The sequence below is a fragment of the Chelonia mydas genome, chromosome 1 (genome assembly GCF_015237465.2).
Source record: "Chelonia mydas isolate rCheMyd1 chromosome 1, rCheMyd1.pri.v2, whole genome shotgun sequence".
Taxonomy (NCBI): domain Eukaryota; kingdom Metazoa; phylum Chordata; order Testudines; family Cheloniidae; genus Chelonia; species Chelonia mydas.
This window is the reverse complement of record NC_057849.1, coordinates 291,360,844-291,382,110: the sequence shown is the minus strand read 5'-3', so window position 1 is coordinate 291,382,110 and position 21,267 is coordinate 291,360,844. Positions and strand designations below refer to the sequence as shown.

Genomic DNA, 21,267 nt, shown 5'->3' with positions numbered 1-21,267 from the left:
TACCTAGGGAGGTGGTGGAATCTCCTTCCTTAGAAGTTTTTAAGGTCAGGCTTGACAAAGCCCTGGCTGGGATGATTTAATTGGGGATCGGTCCTGCTTTGAGCAGGGGGTTGGACTAGATGACCTCCTGAAGTCCCTTCCAACCCTGATAGTCTATGATTCTATGCTACAGCCTGAGGAGCAAGAGTGAATATGTTCCTGCCCTGGTTTCTCCAAATGAGGAAAGAAAAGGGGTGGGAGAGAGATGGAGAGAAAATCTCTCCTCTGTTTAAATTTTCAGTTTCACTAATTCACATTCCCCTACCCAATAATGTATGGAGCAAAGATGGTAATTCAGAATGCCCTCTGAAAGTGGACATGGTGCATTTCTGCCAAACAAGGGGGGATAGGTTAGCAGAGGCTGAATAGAGGCATATATGTTGTATGGGATCCTGCTCCATGAGGGCTCCCTGGGCTACTGTGCATGGAGAGGGCTTGGAGACAGGGCAGAGGTTGGTCAAGGAACTTTTTAATGCATGGCTCCTCTGGTCCTTTTCCCTCCCTCCTGAGGTGGATGGATGGGTGCTAGGAAAAGATCCCTTTTTATTTTAAACCTCCCCGCATAGTTCCCTTTCATTCAGTTGAATTATTCAGGGAGAAGATTTTAGCCTGAGGGTGGGATTGTAGCCACCAATTCATTCCACAAGTACTGTTCACTGTGACCAAAGCTATAGTTATACTAGTGACTTAAAGGTGAAAAAGAATTTTTTCAAAGCATCTAGGTGTCATTGGAGGTCAGTGGGATTCAGTTGACTTTGAAAATGTTATCCAGTCCCACTTATCAATTCCCTGAGAGTCTAGTACAACTGGGTACCTAGGGCTGCAAGCCTTGAGTTCAATGGGATTATTTGCATAAGTACTACTCAACATGAGTAAGAGTTGCTAGCTCATGCTGTTTAACAGATTGTAACAAATAAATATTTGTCCCCTTGAAAGAATGAATGTAACGTTCTCGTTCTTTTCGATCACGTTTTTAATGTTTAAAAACTATATTGGTAACAGATTATAGAACTTATTATTTTTTATTTATTTACACACAAACTGGAAACAATGTAATCTATTTGCTTATGTTTAATATGAACAGCACAAAGTATAGTGACGTTAGCAGGAGCAAAATATCACCCATGAGTCATGACTCATTTGAACACCCCATTGGAAATTACCTGGTATCAAGTGTACATCACACTGTAGTGTTTGTACTGCAGCTGGGTGAACCTTAACTTACATAGGGACTCTAGAAAATGGATTTAGTATAAACAATCTGAAGTTCAAGCCTCATGAAAAAATACCTTTTACAGTCTGTGTCTTGGCTGAAACACTGTAAACATGCAGCAGTTTGAAAAGCTCTGTAAAAGCGACTAATACATTTTCATTCAAATTTGTGCTCATGTTTAAAACAAATATTACTTCAAGACCTGTCCTTATCCTAGGCTACAAAGCAAGCTTGGAAAATAAATATTTATTTTTAGACCCGTTTCTCAACTTCTATTTTTCATAAATACTGAACACTATATTGTACAGAGTTAACATGGTATGGAATATACTTGATCGCTTTGTCTCTAGCACCTGTTTCTAAAGCATGATTATTTCAGTGAGTGAAATTCACCTGGTGTAGCAACTTTCACAAGGCCTGTTCAAGATATTAGTTCCACTTGATCCCTATCAACAACCTAGGAGCTGACTAGGCATTGTGTGGGCCCTTTGCACAGGGACTAATTTCACCCATCGTGAGCATTGTTTGAATAATTTGCTATTGAGAAAATACGAATACAGGCATTAGAACTGAATTCTAGCAAATTCATTGGACTATATTGGAAAAAATGCAGCCATTTTCTTGCTACATTCATCAATATAATTATAGTTTTAGGTTTAAAGTTTACGGAGGCAACAATGATAAAGGGTAGAGGGGAGGGATGTACATTTTACTACGTGAAAAGCTAAGGTATTCATGTTTCTGTTCAAATTTGGATACAAACACCTATTTTTGTTAATACGCAGTGACTAACACATCTCTTTCATAGGGGATAAACAATAGCAAAAATATACAGCATCCTATTTATTTACAATATATATACACAAAAATGAAACATTTCATACAATACCACACAACTGCATAGATTCTTCTTTAGAAACAAACATATGCACAGTATGTGAATGTTCAGACCATTTCCGCCCTGTATTTATTAATTTGCTACCATTTTCACAGTTTGTAACAGAAAGCCTTTTTTTTTATACAAATAAAACATTCTTTGTATATGTTATAGGAAAAAGGTTTTCCTGATGCAAAGTGCTCTTGGGAACTTTTGTGTGAGCTTCTTGGTAGCAGGAAATAAGAGCCATTTATTGGTATTGTTGATGGAATAGAATACATACTGTTGTGGGTTGGTCCTAAGGATACCAGTGATAGGATTGTGGAACTGGATTGGGGTCATTCAAAATCAGAAGGCTTTTTGCCAAGATGCTCTTTAGTCTTAATATAAGATTAAAGCAATTAGTTTTTGCTGATTTAGGATGGGCTATAGATACCATTATATATAATTAATTATTCGTACAGCACCATAAATACGTATGGTGTTTTGTGTCGTGAGGCAGACGTACAGACGAATCCCATGCTGTCCCCAAACATGTTTTCAAAGTTTCATTTAGATGTGTGACCGGTCAAAACAGAACACACACACATCCTTATTAAGCTCACAAAATCAACCTTCTGGAGTGGATGGATATCCTGAAGGGTAGGAATTACCCTTCTGCAAGGGGCCAATACAAGGGCTGTGCACCACTGAGATCCCACTTACATCCTCAAATTACGGCTTATGTGGCACACAGGTCTTGTGCAGGCCCATCTGTACACTTCATCCCAAAACAGTGTTACTTCCAAGATTCTAGGTCCAAAATTGTAATGTAATTTATTTGTTTATGTTTATAAACAGGCAGGAGGAGAGAGAGCTTCTTCATTTCTCTCCACAGATCACTGTAAGTGAAATGCTAGTCAAGATCAAAAGCCAAAAGTAAAGGATTTTATAGGCCAGATCTGTAGCTGGTGTCAGTCAACATAACACTAGCTCATGATCTATTCCTAAAACCTTATTAGGAACTCCTGCTTGGAACTGCTCCCCCACCCACCACCCCCTTCTCCTACCACTTTCCAATAACTATAACAGAATAGTTTAACTAGGTTCATGACCAGTCTATGAATTTGCAGTGTCCACAATAGTGACAAGCTCTCTAGAACAGGAAAGCATGCTGCCACCTACTAAGTAGATACAGTACTCTGGATCCTACTTATTTAACAGAGGAACTCCTATAGCATTTTACAGTGCTCTTAAAAGCCTAGCTAAAATGTGGGACTCAGACTTTTGTTAGCTACAAGTTCACTATTCCAAACAAACTGAATAAAAGCAGCACATTTTACAGATAACCTCATACAGTGATTCTGACAGTTACAGCAGGGTCTATTGCATTCTGTTAAGAATGTATAAACCTGATGAGAAAATAAAAAAGCATATTATTTCACAGTCTGTACTACAGACATCAACATACATATTATTCCTTTGCATAAATAGCTATATATATATGATGCCAGTAAATCAGTCTGAGTGAAATCCTCCCCCCCACCCTGTGTACAGGGCCAGCACACAGCCTGTTTAAGGACTGAACTCATCTTGCACCCTTTCAGGACAGAAATGATGATGGTCCTATGCCTAAGGGAAATTGCACTCAGTGCATAAATCCTGCTAATTCATTTTATTTTATCCAATAAGACTGCAGTATGCAAATTGAAGAAGGGGACAAAGCGGGTGAGGAAGAAGTAAAGAGGGAGAGTGCCCAACTCCCATTGAATATCAATGGAAGTTGAGCACCTAATTCATTTGTGCCTTTGAAAGTCCCCCTCAATATCTCCTCTGTCACAGTCCCATCAACTCAGTAATCTATGCTGTCAGAAGTAGAAGAGAGAATGAAAAGGGAATGGGAAGGAGGACAACCTCAGAGTACTTGTAGGATAACACAGTCGCCTATGAAATTTTCACAGGTTAAAGTTAGTCTTTTAGGGTGTCGACACTACAAACCAAAGTCGACCTATATTAGGTCAATTTACAGCCACCATAGTAATTTAATGTGGTAGTGCAGGTCCACACTACCCTCTTTGGGTTGGTGGTGCATGTCCTCATGAGGAGCACTTCTGCTGACCTAAGAGGGGCAGTGTGGGGAGCTGAGAGCCTGCTCTCTGAGCTCCTCTGGCAGCTCCCTGCCTGGAGCCCAGCTGCCCCATAGGCTCCCAGCGGGCTGCCCCCCTCTTTGCTCCCCAGTCCTCACTGGGAGCGGGACAAAGCTGTTTGAGGCTTTTTGCCCCCACATTCTCCACAGGGAGCCAGGGGAAGCCACCTGGGGCTTCTCACCCCTCCCCCTGCTGGCAGCTGGCGCAGGGCTGCTTGGGCTTCTCACCCTGCCTCCCAGCAGGGCTCCTGTTGTGAAATTGACAAGAAAGCTAATGTAAGAGATGCAGTGTCTACACAAACACTGCACTGCACTAACTACACCGACATAAGCTTTATGCCTCTCGTGGAGGTGGAGTTATTATGTCAGCGTAGTACGGCACTTATATCGGCGGGTCAAGGCTGTAGCATGTACACTGACATAATTAGGTCGACATAAGCTGCCTTATGTTGACCTAACTGTGTAGCGTAGACTAGCCCATAGGGCTAGAACCTTACAGGTCCTGAGCACCTCCTGCAAGTTGCTAAGTGACCTCAACTCCCAGTGACTTCAAGCAATGTAAGGACAAGGCAATAGGAGTGAAGGCAATTCAACAGCTCACAGGACGTTCAATATCTTGAACTATCAGGTCTGTAAAAAGAAAAAGCTGCAGTGACACATAATATCCATACATACAATTGCTAATCCTTAGTTATAGAGTGTGTGTGTGTAAAATGAATCTGCCACTGAAAATGAGAGTCCTCACAAATTGGCAGGTACACTTGAACTTATAAAGGGCATCGTTCAACCCCTGAATGTGCACCTGGACTCCTGTTAGCCATTAGTTCCATTGCTAGTGTAACCCTTCTGCCAGGTGGAGCCAGCAGCAGCAAGGGCTGGGTTCAGTATCTAGTGGTTCCTTTGCAACAATACAACACAAAACCGGCTCAAGCCCCCACCCAGTGACCTAGGACAATTACACATCACCCCCTGGGTGCCTCTAAGAGGCAATACTTCCCCTCTCGCAAGCACAGAGTCTGAGTGTAGTAAAAACTTTTTAATAAAAGGAGGGAACTCAGAATTAATTTGGGAAAACACTGCAACTAGAGTTCATAAACGCAAACCATGAGCAAAAGACCCATGCCTAAGTAAGTTGGGCAGTGTCCTTTTCACCTCAGGTTCTTAATCCAGAAACCCAAGTCCCTTTAACGTGCCCGTCCCTTCTCTGTACCCCACTCACAGTTGCTGTCCTTGGCCAGTGCAGCCCCAGAGTTCAGCGGTTCATTCGCAGAGTTCAGCTCCAACGCTGTGTGGAAGTGGGGGGTGTGGTGTAAGGAGGCACCTTACACGCTTTGCTGCTCGGGTACTTGCTTGTTACCCCAACAGCCAATTGCCACGCCTCTCTGCGGGGCTCTGCTCTAGCCCTCTCCATCAGCCACCCTGCTGGCCACTTGCCAAAATGTCTCTCAGTGACTTCAACTGTTAGTTGGGGAGCCACACTGCTGGTGCACACTGGGCAGTGTCTTACAATAGAGACGCTGTCCTAAAGTAGATCTAATACTTAGACCTAAGTATCAGTGATTTCAGCTCTGCAGCATGTAACAAGACTCTCAATTGAATCTAAATTAGCTCTTTTATTATACCATGGAGAGAGGGAGGGTCAAACAGTGTCTAAGACCCTTAAACAAGACCCATCCTCTCTCAAGTCATTGGGCTTTGGAACCCATGTCCCCTGCCTAGCAAGTGCTGTTCAGTTGAGGGTGAGTCCCTCCATCGGGGAATGCCAGGTACAGTTCTGCTGCCCTCTGTTCACACAACAAGGATAACAACCCTTTATTACTCTTGCCCCAAAACAAGAAGACTGGGGATCCAACACCAACCACAAGTGATCATTTGGGCAAGCAATCCCATCATGCTGAGCACCTAGACAGGGTGGGTGTGTCCATGCAAACAAGATCAGCTTCTGATGTCTTTTTCCACAGCTCACCACTAGATGTCAGGGGAGAGCTCATTCAGACTCTGCTTACACTAGGACAGGGATTAGCAACCTTTGGCAGGCAGCCCACCAGGAGGCTGTGGGAAGTGGCAGCCGGCACATCCCTCGGCCTACGCTGCTTCCCGCCGCCCCCATTAGCCTGGAGCGACAAACCACGGCCAGTGGGAGCTGCGATTGGCCGAACCTGTGGATGCGGCAGGTAAACAAACCAGCCCGGCCTGCCAGGGGGATTACCCTGGCGGGCCGTGTGCCAAAGGTTGCCGATCCCTAGCATGCAAGTTTGACAGCAGAATTCAGACTCTCTCTAATTCACACATCAAGAACAATACAACATGAACAAATGTGTCCCCCTGGCAGTACATTATTACTAAAAATGATTCAGTATTTGACGATAAAGATCACCTGTTTAGTACCTGAATCTCTAACCTGAGCCATTCTCCAAACTGACAATATGCCACAATATAAATGCAAAGTTAGAGTGCCTCTGCAAATAATTTATAGCTATTTTTGTTTGATCCTGAAGAAACAGAAATAGGCTTTTTAAATATAAAAAAGTGTTCTATTTAAAGAGGTGTTAAAAATAAAAATCTGGCTTGATTCCAATTAAGAATCCAGTTTTGCATAAGGGCCTGATCCTGTTCCCACTGGAGTCAAAACTCATACTGACTTCAATCGGACGAGGGCTGACCCTAAAAGAGTAAGTTAACTTCTTTACAAGGTCAGCCTTAGGTATATGCAAAACTATCCTAGGATGGAAAAGGCATTAAGTGTGACTAAAGATGGTGGTTTTCGATATAACTGGAAATTTTTCATTTTTTCTTGAAAAGCATAGATGTATTTAGTAAATATTGGTGTATATGGAAGAAAATGCATATTTCTGAATCTTTCCTTTCACACCGAAATCAGCTCTGCCTTCTCCTGGTTGGTTTCAAATGTTCAGTGCTCTATACCAAGTCTATTACTGGTCAGTTTCAAAAGGGTTAGTGCCATTTGATATTCCTCTTGGTCTAAGGTCACTCATGGTTGAGTATGTGTCTCTGCATGGTGGTTTGATGTGCTATCAGCTCAACCATTTGGGCTGGCTGCTCCCATAACCTTTTTTTTTTTTTTTTTAAACGAAGAGCAGCACCAAGTGTAGGACATACTCTTATCTAATACCAACTGATGCTTTCATGCTGCCCTTCATGTAAACACTCCAGAATGCTACACTTACTAAATGAGGGGAAATGGTTCACAAAATAGTAATGAAAAGCCAGATCAAATGTATGCAATTTAAGAGTAGAGTTTTGGTTAAAAAAAAAGAGACGGTGAGAACAGAACATCATTTGTGGAAACTATTCTAGAATCTGGATTTGTAAAACAAAAACAAATACAGTGCTTGCTCCAAAGGACTAAATATTATGGTTCGGAAGTTTTAAGACTAGTACTAGAACAATCTAATTCATGACCAGAAGAGTAAAAATTAATTATGATTGGAACCAAGTGGCAAAGCCATGTAAACCCTTGCAGACAGTCAACACAACCTTAACATTGATTTGATAACTCAATGGAACTGGAGAAACTGATACTGCTGTTGGGGAAAATGGGCATTTTCTGCAAGAAAATACCATCTATATCAGTATTTCATTATTTGGATTTGATTTGAGTAAACTCATAACGGATGGGATAGATAACAAAACAGAATGGTTGTGATTCTGATGAGTAGCAAACAGGGATGTATCGTTTTCAGCATGATGTTGACTTCAGTTGCCTTCAGCATTGTCTCCTGAGTGCACCCAGTCATAGATGACCAAAGGAATGCTCACGAGGGAAAACAATATTCCCAATACCATGAAAAGAGAAGCCTGAAAGAAAAAAGGAAAGGAGTCTTTCAACTAAGGTAACTTTTTTCCTTACAGAGACTTACAAATTGATACTGGGTTTCAAAATTACAAATGAAAACAAAGCTCTGAATTCCTTGTTAAGCACTGAGAATGAAATTTTCCTCTATTCTCCGTTCACAACCTCTGCCTTAAGTGCTCATTTCAGTGACTATCTGAAGAGGACTGAATGGGTTCTCCTTTGGTACCCATCAGCTCTGCTCTTTAACTAGCTAAAGGGCTCATGGCAGAATGAAATAAAGCACATGCACTGAGTCATCCCATGAGGGTTTACTTGCACAGTATTTCAGCCATTGTCACCTTATGGAGCTAATGAATTAACTCACATATGTTATGTAAGATTTTTGCATGTTAGTGCAGAGAAATAACTATGGAATCACGAGCCTGGCCCAAATGAAGTTCTTGATTATGGAGGAATTAAATAAAATTAATCCAAATCACTACTGTAATATGAACAAAACCAAAGGAATGATAACAGAAGGGCTGGTTTGGTAGTACACTGAGTGCACTCAGCAAACCACAGGGACTATTCAGAATCTTACATAATTTCCCAGTTGTGAATAGAGTCAACAGGATCCTTGACCTTTATCAAAGAAGTTTTTTATTCTAATCTCAGTATGGGAAGGATTGTGACATCTTCTGAACTGCAAATCTCCCTTGACATTCAGTAAAAACTTGTAAAGCCCTGCTGAGATCAAGTTGTCACAGTCCTGTATGCTTACAAACGGTGAAGAGCTGGCTCCTTTTGCAGGGGGCGCCCAAAATTTGACTGTGATCCCTTAAAACAAATGTGAAGCACTGCAAACATGACACACTGCAGGCTCTTTCAGGTAATATGTTGCTGTGGAAAATAAGTTGTGGCTATGGTGGCAGTTCCTTTGCTATCAAACTTCAAGGGACTCAGAACCTTGCTAGGGCTTATTACTATTTAAACTGTGGTACTTCCGGAAGGCCCCCAATTAGATTTGAGGCCCCAATCAGATCAAGGCCTCAGTGTGCTAGGTGCTGTACAAACACATAAGAAGGTAAGAGTCCCTACACCAAAGGTCTTACAATCTAATTTAAGACAAAACACTGCACAGGAGTGTGACAGAGGGAGGGAGGACAAGGGTAACAGCAGCAGGTTCACGTGTGTTCAGACAACCATATTAGATCTGTTCTCAACCTAATACATTTTAATGAGTAACACGCAAAGCACTAAATTGATCTACAGAAAAACATACCCAAATCCTCTGAGTAAATTTTTCTGTATCCTGATGTGTGATTTTTAAATACAGCGATGAAGGAAGAATGAAAATCAACATATTGGCAGAAGTTACTCCTGTAACATTCAAATAAATATGTTAGTTATTGTAGAATTTCACATCTGCCAACAGCTATTTATTATTATTATATAAAACCAGAATACTGTACCTACAACTCCAAAAATATCCTTCATTGAGGGGATAAAAATTACTAACAGGTTGATGATAACCAGGAGGACAAGAGTAACCACAACATGACGACATAAGTCATATTTTGTTTTTTTAGCCAGCTCAAATAAAGAAGAACGCACCTGTAGGAAAAGGAAGAGTTCTCTATTAGGAGGAGCATACAATGTTCAACCCCATATACTAATTTTTATTGACTCTGTGCATGACAATGAGATTTGCATAGATGCCACAGTGATTCTGGAGGACTCAAATGTACTGCCTTTGGAATAAGGATTATATTTAATTCAAAATCTGAGAACTGGATCTCTATGTGTCTGTACGAGTGTATTTTCCCCCAGATTATATTTCTTGACAGAGGTGGGGAAGTATGTTGACGTGTACATTTTAGTTCAAAATTAACTGCTGTTCTGCTAGGTTGAAAGCTCATGTAATCGGCTTTGTGTGTGGAATTAAACAGCGAAGGGAAGGAATGGGATTCACCTACATCCAATGCTGCAACACAGCCACTCTGTGGCTGCCATTCCAGCCTACAAAATAGGTTGGAATAATGTCACCCATGTGGGCAGGGAGGTATTGAATCCACTGGATCTGCATAATTTCAGATTCAGTGACTCCTCCCGCAGCCTGCCCACAATGCCCCTTTCTGTGTCAGACTCTTCAAATGTTGTACAGAGCTCCTTGATCCCTGCAACACACCGGGAAGTGGAGGCTGCCCTCATGGTCAGTCCATCTCACCCTCTCATGAAGAGCCCTACTACAACAGGGTTACTGAAAGGGATTTCTGTGGTTCCTCTGTTCTTGGATGAATTTCATCCTTGATTCTGCCCCTATTGAGATCAATAGGGTAGGACAGGGCCCTTATGTATTTTCATTTTAAATCGACTTAACACCTTCCAGTTCCAAGAGAGAATAATTTATTCTAATTGTATGATAGTTTCTTATTCTCCCATCCAAACTCCCAACGAAGCCAATGGGAGTTTAGTATGTGGAAAGACTGACTGCAGGACCAAGTACTCGCTGTAGTCTGCCACTGATTCAGAAATCAGGCCCCACACACAAGCCAGCCTTGCTTTAGGAGAGTGCACCTACTACAGATCTTAGCTGTTTCCAAATTGCAAGGAGCCTGATACTTACAGTGAAAAACAGCACTGGCACTGTGAGTATGACTGCAAAAATGACAGCCACACGCACTGTCAGGATAAGGATGTCATCTCTACTCTGGTAGTTGTGAAGCAGATCTGAGTGCACATTGTCTGCAGAGAAGACAATAATGTAAGTGTTCCTGCAAATAAGCAATTAATTTATAGAAACCGTCACTTAACAAGGGCCTTCTTGTGCAATAAGTGATGTATCAACAAACAAAAGGGCAGGGAATGAAACATTCTTGAGTTAAAATAGGTTTTAAACCATACTCTAGTGATTCCATTTTTCAAGATTAACTCTTTGGGGCCCTGTTTCCGAAAAGCATCCCTAGTCAAGAAAGCACTAGGTTAACTCTAAGCTAAAGTCCATTGCAGGAAGACTACAGAGAGGCATAGCATAGCTACTGGGGATTTTTTGGCAGCTTAAACTTATATAAAAATAACCACATACACTGTCCCTGCTGAATTTATACTAAATTATTAGGTTTTACTAAAGTCCAAATAGCAAATAGAGTGCTAGGAGAAAACAGAACATCTTCTCTTGAAGAACAAACCCCGTTTTAGGTCAACCCTTTCCCCATGCAACATGAGGTTTCTCCAACCACACAAACTGCCATCCAGCTACTTCTGGAGGCTACCCCAACATCCCCATTTTCCCCCTTGAACTTACCCTCCTCTCTCAGCAACACTCACAGCCCCTGCACCTCAATGACCACCTCCTGGAGGAAGTGATCCATTCTAAATGCTGCTGATATGGGTCACTGGGAGTGCCACATGCTGGTGTACTGACAGTATTTTAACAAGGCCTCCCATAAAAGCATCTATCTCCCTTAACCAGTGAGAAATGCTATGGACCAGGTGTACGCACGCTGGCAGACAGGAAGAACATAGAATTCATTTGTTTGTTTCCGCACCTTTAAAAAATTCACATAACTGTAACCAAAGGAAGCAAATGCACTGGGCACAAAAAAAGTATATTAATTTGCCCTTTTCTGGAGGTGTTCAGACTTTGTTTCTAAAAGGTGTCCTGAAAAAACTGATAGCACAGAACAGTGGTCAGCCTGTGTAATCTGAAGTGGAGAGGCAGGAGGGTAAAGACCTTGCAGGGGGCTCATTGGGGATATATAGTTTTAAAATACCTGCCATTTGGTGCAATCTGGTCTATTCCTAAAGGCAAAAATACTGCTTGTCAGAAAGATTTGACCCTAAAGGATAAACCCTCTCTGGCAAGAATCACTTATCAATATACAGAAAAAGCCTGAAATCATCCCAAACTTCTTCAGTTTGAGGGTGCAATTTTAAAAGGGGGCTGGCATAGCCTCTTCTTGTACCTGGCTTATACCACATGAGGCACATTCTGCCATTACAAGCCTAGGTTGCTGCTCCTGTACCTCTGGTCTCCCACTCAGCCTGACCACGAAACACCACACAGCCCAAGCAAGTGACCTTTAGCAACACCTAATTTTTTGTAACTGTATTCTTGTAGTGTACCTATGGCAATAACGCGACACCCTGAGCAAACAGACAAGTGGTGTTCGTTTAAAAAAGCGAAGGCCAAAATAAACATGCTATTCTGGTCTATGAAAGGATGGTGGAAAGGGTTACAGAAAAAAAAGTGCATTTAAAAAAGGCATGTTCCTGTCAGTCTCAAATAATGATCCACGGGGAAGAAGAAAAGTAATGCTGCCCTTCCACGCCCCGATTCTACAACTGATAGTGTGCAGGCAAACATTGGGGAGGGGGGCTCTCTCAGATGCAGCATTAGCCACACACTATTAATATTCAGACACATGGTAAAGTAGAAAAGAATTGGGTTTCCTTTCCTCACAGATTCACGCAATCTGTAGGGTTCCATTTGCCTCCTGTGTGGACTTGTCTCCAGGGTTCCTGCTCCAGGTCGCCCCCTGTACCCAGTCCCAGCACTCAGCCAGATATCTGTTCTGTGGTATCTGGGAGTTTTGGTGCATTAGTTTGGTCTTAAGAGGCTCAGATCCTTCAGCTGAGCCAGAGATAGTCCAACCCTTCCAGGGTTTGTCAATAAACCCAAATGAAGTAACCGCAAATGAAACATCCCATGTGTGGGGTCAGAGTCCCCTTCATCTTCTGTAAAGCAGCGGGCCCCAAGTAGGATCACGGACTAGTGTCAAAGATTAGTCCCATCATAAGTGGATCCACAACAGGTCCTCCCTTCCTTTGAGGAGGGGTTTCCAGGCAGTATCAGCTAAGGAAGCCTTTAGCCAGAACTTGGTCCAGTAGCTAAAACTGAAGATTTGCTGTCCTGATTGGTCTGCCCCCCAATTCAGCTGGGTTTTTCTCTTTTAAGCTCCTCCCTCCAATTCTGATATCGCCTACAGGTGTAGCAAGGCACAGCCAAGTGAGTCCACAATAGCTCATTAACCCTGTACTATTTGTAATACTGGGGCCGGCAGGTCTAGCCACACCCAAAACTAAAAGGCCCGCCCCCCTCAATTAATCAGAGTAACCACTAAGCCCAGACCACAATTGATTTCTGGGGACAACAAATGGGAAAGAAAAAAAAAAAAAAAAAAAAAAGAAACAGGAGCAGGAGTGAGGTCATAGGTTGAAAATCAGGGATCTGGAGCATGACACTGAACAGAGAACCCCAGATAACACTGACTGCTCCTCAAAGGTGTCTAGGGAGTCAGTGGACCCTGCTCAGAGGAACTCTGCCTGGAGGCATAATCATACGAGGGATCAGAAGTAGGCCCCACAGTTACAGAGCACAGTCCTGTTCAGCTTCTTCCTCCTGGTATAATGGATGGAAATCTTGGGCAAGCACCAGGAGGAGATTAACAAGGAGGCCTCATGACTTTCTGGGGCCATGGATGAGGTGTGCCACGACCAGGAAATGTGAGGAAAAATGCAGCCAGATGCTCAGTAAGAGGTTCTGGAGGAACAGGAAGAGGGGCTGCAAGTGTGCTAGGCTCATTAACCCTGTGTTGCTGAGAGCGGGGTTTGTAAACCCCATCACAGGACTCCAAACTCCTCCTACATGAGGTGGGAATTTCAAATAAGTTCCAGGAAATGAATCTTGGGGAGTTTATTCGCCTCCTCAAACTTCTTGGGGAATCAGATCCGCAGCTGGTGTAAATCTGCCTGGCTCTCTTGAAGTCAATATGATCTACTGATTTATACCAGCTGAAGATCTGGCCCATTGTGGCTATTTCTTCAGGACCATACAACTGGATCATTAATTCTAATATTTTGTTTGTCGTTTTCTATGCAAGCTTACTGGCTAGCAGCAGCCCAACTGTTGGATGAGTGGCCACCAGTCTTGGCACTTGCAGCCTTCCTCAGTTTTCTTGGCAAAATCCATTAAACAGAAATGGTGAATTCAAATTATCTTACTTTCTGCAAATTGGAGGCTTCATACCCACCATGACAGCCTCATGGTAGAAACGAATATATTTTTTGTAAGTTGTTAGGTCACCAAAAGTTCATCTGTCTATGACAGAAATGTAAAATTTCAAATTTGCTTCCCCTACCCTTCAATATCCAAATATGCATTGGTTACCAACCTTTCCAGACTACTGTACCCCCTTCAGGAGTCTGATTTGTCTTGTGTACCCCAAGTTTCACCTCACTTAAAAACTACTTGCTTACAAAATCAGACATAAAAATACAAGAGTGTCACAACACACTATTACTGACAAATTGCTGACTTTCTCATTTTACCATGTAATTATAAAATACATTGATTAGACTAGAAAACCTGTACTTATAGTTCAGTGTACCTGAAGCCCGAGTCCCACTGCCCGGGGCCGAAGACTATAACTTAGTTTCATGGGGCCCCCTGTGGTATGGGGCCCCAGGCAATTGCCGTGCTTGCCATCCCCTAATGCCAGCTCTGCACTTGTGACCCCCCTAAACCCATCCTGCAAACCCGTTGGGGGTTGCAACCACCAAGTAAAGAAACACTGAACTAGGTGAATATCTAGATAAGTTGACGTACCCCCTGGAAGACCTTTGTGTACCCTCAGGGGTACGCGTCCCCGTGGTTGAGAACCACTGCCATAATGAATGACTGTAACAAACATGAAGGCTGTAGCTTAACAGGGCGCTTGAAATCGAATAAGAAAGACTGATGACGTTTTGGTGCCCCTGATGGAAAACTCACAGGTCAAATCTGTGATCTCCCTCTGATTGACTTAGTGGCCTGTAACGAACAAATGTACCAAATTTCAAGACTCAAACTGCTTTAGAACATTAGCTCTCAATCATCCTGCCAATGTAAGGGTCTCTGTGTTCTCCGATTTTTATTTATTCTGCATATTCCTTTTAATAAGGAAAAAAAATAAGATTTGCTTGGTTTTTGTATTTTTAAAGTGAATTAGTGTTCATGAAAGGAGGCGGGTTGAAAATCTTGGACACTGAAGTATTCAGAACTGCGAAAGTATTTCAAGCAGCAGCATTCCAAGCTTACCTAAACTGCATCACCAATGTATTTAACTTGAATGGGTAGGGACCAGTTCTTGCTAACAGAGGGAGTACAGTCTCCACATCCATTGCCTCTGTGCCGAGAACGGCAATAAGGCTGCCAATTACTGTGGTGATGATTTTGACACCTATTCACTAAGCGCTATCCTAAGATCACAATCTCATTTTACACAGGCAATTGAATAGCCAATCAGATATCACTTAATCACTTTAGGTCATTACTGATCTGAGCTGAATTGAAACTAGTAACTGAAAGTTACTGATATGACACTGCTAAGCTCCAGTTACCCAAAATAAAACTAGTATACATTAAACTTGTGCCTTTGCTCCTTTCTCTTTCATTTTTGAAGTTAAATTAGCAAATGCTGCTTATAGCTACTGTGTGTAGTCACTCAGAGCACCGGTAAAGAAGAGATTTGTATCTTTATGGAAAAATTTAGGGAAATTGTTTTCAAAATTCTAGTAAGATAAGTGAGTGGGATTCTCCTTTTTCAGCGGGTAAATGTTATTGATTTCACCTGGATTCTTTCTGACAGATATGTTAGATCAGCAAAAACTGCTTACTTACCATAGAAAGTTAAATAGCCAAAAATGGCAGTCATGAAGTACATAACGAACATGGCAAAAAATGAGGTATTTGAAACCATTTGCATTCTCTTCTGTGTGCGACTGGAAAAAGAAGGAAAAATAATAAGTGGCTGTATAAATCTTTGCACAAACAAAATTAACTAGCATCGGAGAGACTCCAGAGTGTGTCTTTCTTCATTTCAATCAGTGATCCCCAATAGCTGTATTGAAGGAGGAAAATGACCGGGGGACTAAGTCTCCCAAAAGCCATTGCTAGCCTCCCAGTTTTGCTAGGATTTTAAGTCAAGGGAACATAATGACCATTCTGTGAATACTGCCCTCCCCAAATCACAACGGGTGGCTATGGCCCCTAGCAGTAGCCTCTGTAGCAGAGAAGGGGTCAGTTTGGAACTGCTTCTGTGTGCAAATTAAAGGACCAGTAAAACAACAGACTGTTAACATCCTAAATGTTTGCAAAAAATGGTCTGTGTCCTCTGGTAAGGAGAACTGCTGTAGTTTAAAAAAAAATTGGTTAAACATAAACATTTCATTTTTGACACTTATTTTGAAATGCTTAAACCTGGGTGCCTAAAGTTGGGCTCTTAATCCATATTTTGATACCAAAATAGAAACACCCAGATTTCTAGAAGAGCTGAGCACCCAAAAATCCCACTGAAGTCAATGGAAGCTGAAAGTGCCCAACAGCTCCCAGTTAGACACCTTATTAAGTGGCCAGCATTTCAACAAACAGCAGATCCTTTGACAAGGATGGGAACTGCAGCATGCTGAGCATTGCTGAAATTCCAGTAACTTCTTTTAGGTACTTAAATAGGAGCTGAACTCTTTTGGCTTTGAAGAACTAATGCGAAGACATTAATATAGAGTAAAGAGAGAAAATGGCACACAGACATTTAGGAGCAGATTTTGCTTCATGGTAAAAAATGTTTTCATCTAAGGTATAAAAATATCAGCCCTGATTCTCCACTCGATCTGAGCTATGCTGGAGGGAGCAGTTGCAAGGAGCCAGCTGCAGCTCCCTGATCATTGGCTGCTCAGCCTTGATGGATGTTAGAGCAGCAGGGGGGCTACTGTAACTTGCACCAGTGCAAATCAAGTCACCACACCTACTGCCTCCTCATGCCCCTTTGCTCCCCTTATGCTAGGGACAGAGGTACAGTGGCTGGTGTGGGAGGCTCCTCTTCATCTTTCTTACACAAAGAAAAGTTATTGGTGCCAGTCACATCATTTAACTACACTTGATGTGGTTTAAAAACACATTGGGGTGAAAGCCTGTATATAAAAAGCATAACTTGTTACTGTCACAGGCTTTTTGCTACATTGGAATCAATGGCATTAGCTGAAGTACTAGACTATCTTGTAAACTATAATAATTTGCACTGCTTGGCTCTTCAAAATAGCTGTGTCATTCTAAAGAAAACCCCTGGGATGTCATGTTACCCCATAGGGAACCCAGATTTACCTAGCTTCAAGCAGTGCTCCTTTGTTTTCTGATTTCATTAAACTATCTTTCGTTTGAATTACAAGGGTGATGTGGAGCAACTCTGCACTAACATTTTACACTCTAAACAGTCCATTTTAAACAATCAAACAATAAAAAACATCTTACTCTTTAAGTTCGCTGTAGATTGGAAGGACCGATGGGTGGCACACAAATGCAAATGCAAGGGTGGGCAAAGCATAAACAGTCTGTTTGAACATAATTGAAGAAAATCCAGTTAGGAAAAATACATATTAAGAAATCATCAGTGTTTCAACTACTTCATCTCCCAACTTTCTGAACTCTTCAACTGAACACTGAGAGTCCTTGCAGGGAAGGCAGAGCGCCTGTCAAATAACACGTATTTAACAAAACATCAGGAACAATAACTTTTCAATGTGAGGACACAATCTATGCATTTTTCTTGCAAATATTTTGGACTCAGTTCAGAGACAGCAGTCGTGTAGCTGCTGCTACCACCCAGGGCCACCGGGGGGTGGGGGGGAAAAGTGGGGCAATTTGCCCCAGGCCCTAGGCCCCACAGGGGCCCCCATGAGAGTTTTCGGCGGCACTTCGGTGGCGGGTCCTTCAGTGCCGTCGAACACACCCAGAGTGAAGGACCTGCCACTGCTTCTTCCGCTCTGGGTCTTTGGCAAAGTGCCCCAAAGACCCGGAGTGGAAGGACCCCCGCCACCGAAGACCCCAGGTCCCCTGAATCCTCTGTGAGGCCCTGCTACCACCGGGTTTGTTCCCTTGAATAAGACACTTTCACATCCTCTACTATTGCTGCCAAACACACTCTTGTGTGAGAGGGGCAAATGTTTGATCTTTACGTGCCATGAGGAGGAAAATTATTTCAGTGCCATAGAATGGATGTTCAGAGGTGTCTGATCATGATAGATAAGAGCTGGATTGTGATATTTAGGCTCAGCCCATAGTAAGGAGCAGTGCAGAGGGTCACTGTCCCAGAGGGAGTACTGGGACACATTCTGTTTCAGGGAGGCAAATGCCTGCTGGAGTTCCCAGGCATTACAACCTCTGGGTATTGATTGATAGTGCAGTTCATTCCCTCTTTGAAGCTGGCCCTATCTGCTGCCTGATGCAAAGAGAGGCAGAGCCTCAACTCCTTGAAGTCCAATGGAACCTGCCCCTTACACAAGCTGAGGGAGAAGGTTCATTATGCCCTCTCCATCACAGCGCATCTGTGAAAGGCCCATGGAGACTGGATCTAAATGATGTGTCTAATTGACTAGGAATATGGAGTATGATATCAAATTATCTGAATTAAAAATAAATATCATAGAAAGAAACATACCTTGGAATTAAAGGTAACATACTTTGGTTGACACATATCTTCATGTGCTGAGCTAACATTTGATATGATAGGTGATGTTGCATTTGGCTCCAGTACTGGGCAGGAAAGTTGAATTTTCTTGTAGATAACCTGGAATAAAGTGTCACGTGGTAAACTGTAAAAACTATTATTAAAATAAAAATGCATACTGAAGACACTATAGGAGCAACTCTAATCCAACCAAAACAGCAAGCAGAACTTACCACTATGAGGAAAAAAACCATGCAACCAAGGGAAAATCCACTAGTATATCCAAGATACCCTAAAAGAAATACAAAAGAAATAAAATCAATAACTCATTTAGTGGTCACATTTATTTTGTTTTTGTTCTTTTTATAGCTTGTTACTTTATAACATAGTTAAAATTATTACATATAACATGCACCATGAACTTCGGGATAGTATAAAAGTGCTTCTCATTTTTCTGTAAATCTGTCATTTCACAAGGTTGCTACATTTCAGACATATTAAAACTCTGTTCTGATATGTCTGACCCTCATTTAATATTCCTCTCCTGCCTCCTTGCAGATCATCTATATGGCAGTTTGACTTTGACTTCTTGAGAATGACTTTCACAATGCACATAAACTTGGTAATAGGAAAATATGCCGCAAATAATGAAGTGCTTAAATGTTAAAAGTTACTATGGTTTAGATTTTCCAAAGGATTTTTATTTTTATTTCAAGGGCAGTTAGGTGCCTAACCTCCCTAGGTGCTTTTGGAAATTTCAACAGATGCCTATTGGCAACGTTAGGCACCTAAAGACCTTTGAAAATCTGGCCATATAGGGTGAGAGGTGCCTAGTGGAATCTAAGGAATATCCATATCCATATACACATATTACCTAGACCAGCGGTGGGCAAACTTTTTGGCCCGAGGGCCACATGGGGGTTGCGAAACAGTATGGAGGGCTGGGTAGGGAAGGCTGTGCCTCCCCAAACAGCCTGGCCCTTGTCCCCTTCCACTTCCCACCCCCTGACTGCCCCCCTCAGAACCCCTGCCCCATCCAGCCCACCCTGCTCCTTGTCCTGTGACCGCTCCCTCCCAGGACCCCCCGCCCCTAACCACCCCCCACCCAACCCCCCCTGCTCCCTGTCCCCTGACTGCCCCGCCCCCATCCACGCCCCCAGCCCCCTGACAGGCTCCCCGGGACCCCTGACCCATCCAACCCCCCCCCCCCACTCCTTGTCTCCTGAGTGCCCCCTCCCAGGACCCCCATCCCTAACTGCCTCCCAGGACCCCACCACCTATCCAACCCCCCTGCTCCCTGTCCCCCCCTCCCGGGACCCACCTGGTCCCTCACCCCCTATCCAAAGCCCCCTGCTCCCGTCTCCTGACCGCCCCCCCCAAGACCTCTGCCCCATCCAACCACCCCCTGTCCCCTGACTGCCCCCCGGGACCTCCTGCCCCTTATCCAACAACCCCCCCCCCCGCCCCCTTACCGTGCCGCTCAGAGCGGCAGGACAGCCTTATTGGAAAGCCTGGGAGGTGGGTGGGTGCAAACTGCGCTGCCCACGTGGCAGTGTCACTACGGGGAAGGGGGACAGCAGGGGAGGAGCCAGGGGTGAGCCTCCCCGGCCGGGAGCTCAGAGGCTGGGCAGGACGGTCCCGCGGGCCGTAGTTTGCCCACCTCTGACCTAGACAGAACTAGTCAAAAATTTTCAATGAGAATTGTTATTGAAATTTTGAATTTTGATGGAAAAAACATTTTTTGACAATTCTGTTGCAGTTAAAAAAATTACTAGTTCTATGTAATATTAATTTACCTAATGGAATAAGCACGCAGGTGGTCATAAAAACTGTAATCAGTTGCTACCAGCAAATGGAAGAGATAACGAACACATTATTTTGAATCAGTTTAGTTATACTATGCTCATATGTCATGTTACTAGCTTTTAATTTAGCCTGGCTTGTTTCAGGATGCCTAATACATAGCTTATTCCTGTGCTAAGGCCACTTTATTCATGACTGAGCACTGCCCTCTACATTATATCTGAATGGCCAATACGACCTAGAGGGGAGCAAAATTTGGGTACCCCCACTTTATTCTAACAATATTTGAGTCTTACCTAAGTTCTTAAGAAGACACAAGGGGAGGATTATAGTAAATGTTACGGCTACAACAAGAATTCGCCCATCCACATACCATGCCCTGTAAAACATTTCAAAGATACAGTGAAATCTCTTCTTAAAGCACTATCACTGTTTTTTAACATTGGGTCAGCCATCCAGAATTACAGCATTTTCTCTGGCTTCCATATGTTGTAAGCTCAAGTACAAGCAAAGACTGGGACAATTTCTGAACTTCCTAGGGTACTGGTTACATATGGTAGTAAAATGAATAGTTTATCAGTAATTGCTTAAAAAGTGGCACTCTTTGGAATCTGAGCCACAACAGATTTTCATAGTTAGAGGGCAAAATGTTGCCCTTCCTGGTAGGAGTGGTGGCCTGGGTGAAGGGATGGAGCAATACCAGTTGGCATTAGATAGAAGCTCTCCTGCCAGCACAGGAAAAGACAGATCAAGCGGTCAGACAGTGCCGTGCAGCATATGCTGCACACAGCAGTATACCCGCTTAACCTACTGAGGGCCTGGCCACATGCCCTAAATGACAGACCATGCTACTGGGGGCTGGGATGCACCAGCCCCCAGTCACTTGACCCTTTCCCATAGTCTGTGGTTAGAATCCTCTCCTGGTGGTTTGCA

The 21,267-nt window shown here is 43.0% G+C and overlaps 1 protein-coding gene across 3 annotated transcripts in view; it reads right to left on the bottom strand.

The window, feature by feature from the left end:
- Positions 1-997: 997 nt before the first annotated feature.
- The window catches only part of SLC38A1 (solute carrier family 38 member 1), a 68,862-nt gene continuing 48,592 nt past the window's right edge, over positions 998-21,267 (bottom strand). For all 3 annotated transcript variants that reach the window (XM_037887676.2, XM_043548798.1, XM_007063987.4), the window contains exons 8-16: positions 20,631-20,713; positions 18,765-18,823; positions 18,523-18,651; positions 17,337-17,416; positions 15,711-15,811; positions 10,677-10,795; positions 9,523-9,664; positions 9,333-9,430; positions 998-8,073 (exon numbers count right to left, since the gene is read on the bottom strand). In XM_037887676.2, the coding sequence (XP_037743604.1) occupies positions 7,972-8,073; positions 9,333-9,430; positions 9,523-9,664; positions 10,677-10,795; positions 15,711-15,811; positions 17,337-17,416; positions 18,523-18,651; positions 18,765-18,823; positions 20,631-20,713 (913 nt within the window). In that variant the 3' untranslated portion in view covers positions 998-7,971. The remainder of the gene's footprint in view (positions 8,074-9,332; positions 9,431-9,522; positions 9,665-10,676; positions 10,796-15,710; positions 15,812-17,336; positions 17,417-18,522; positions 18,652-18,764; positions 18,824-20,630; positions 20,714-21,267) is intronic.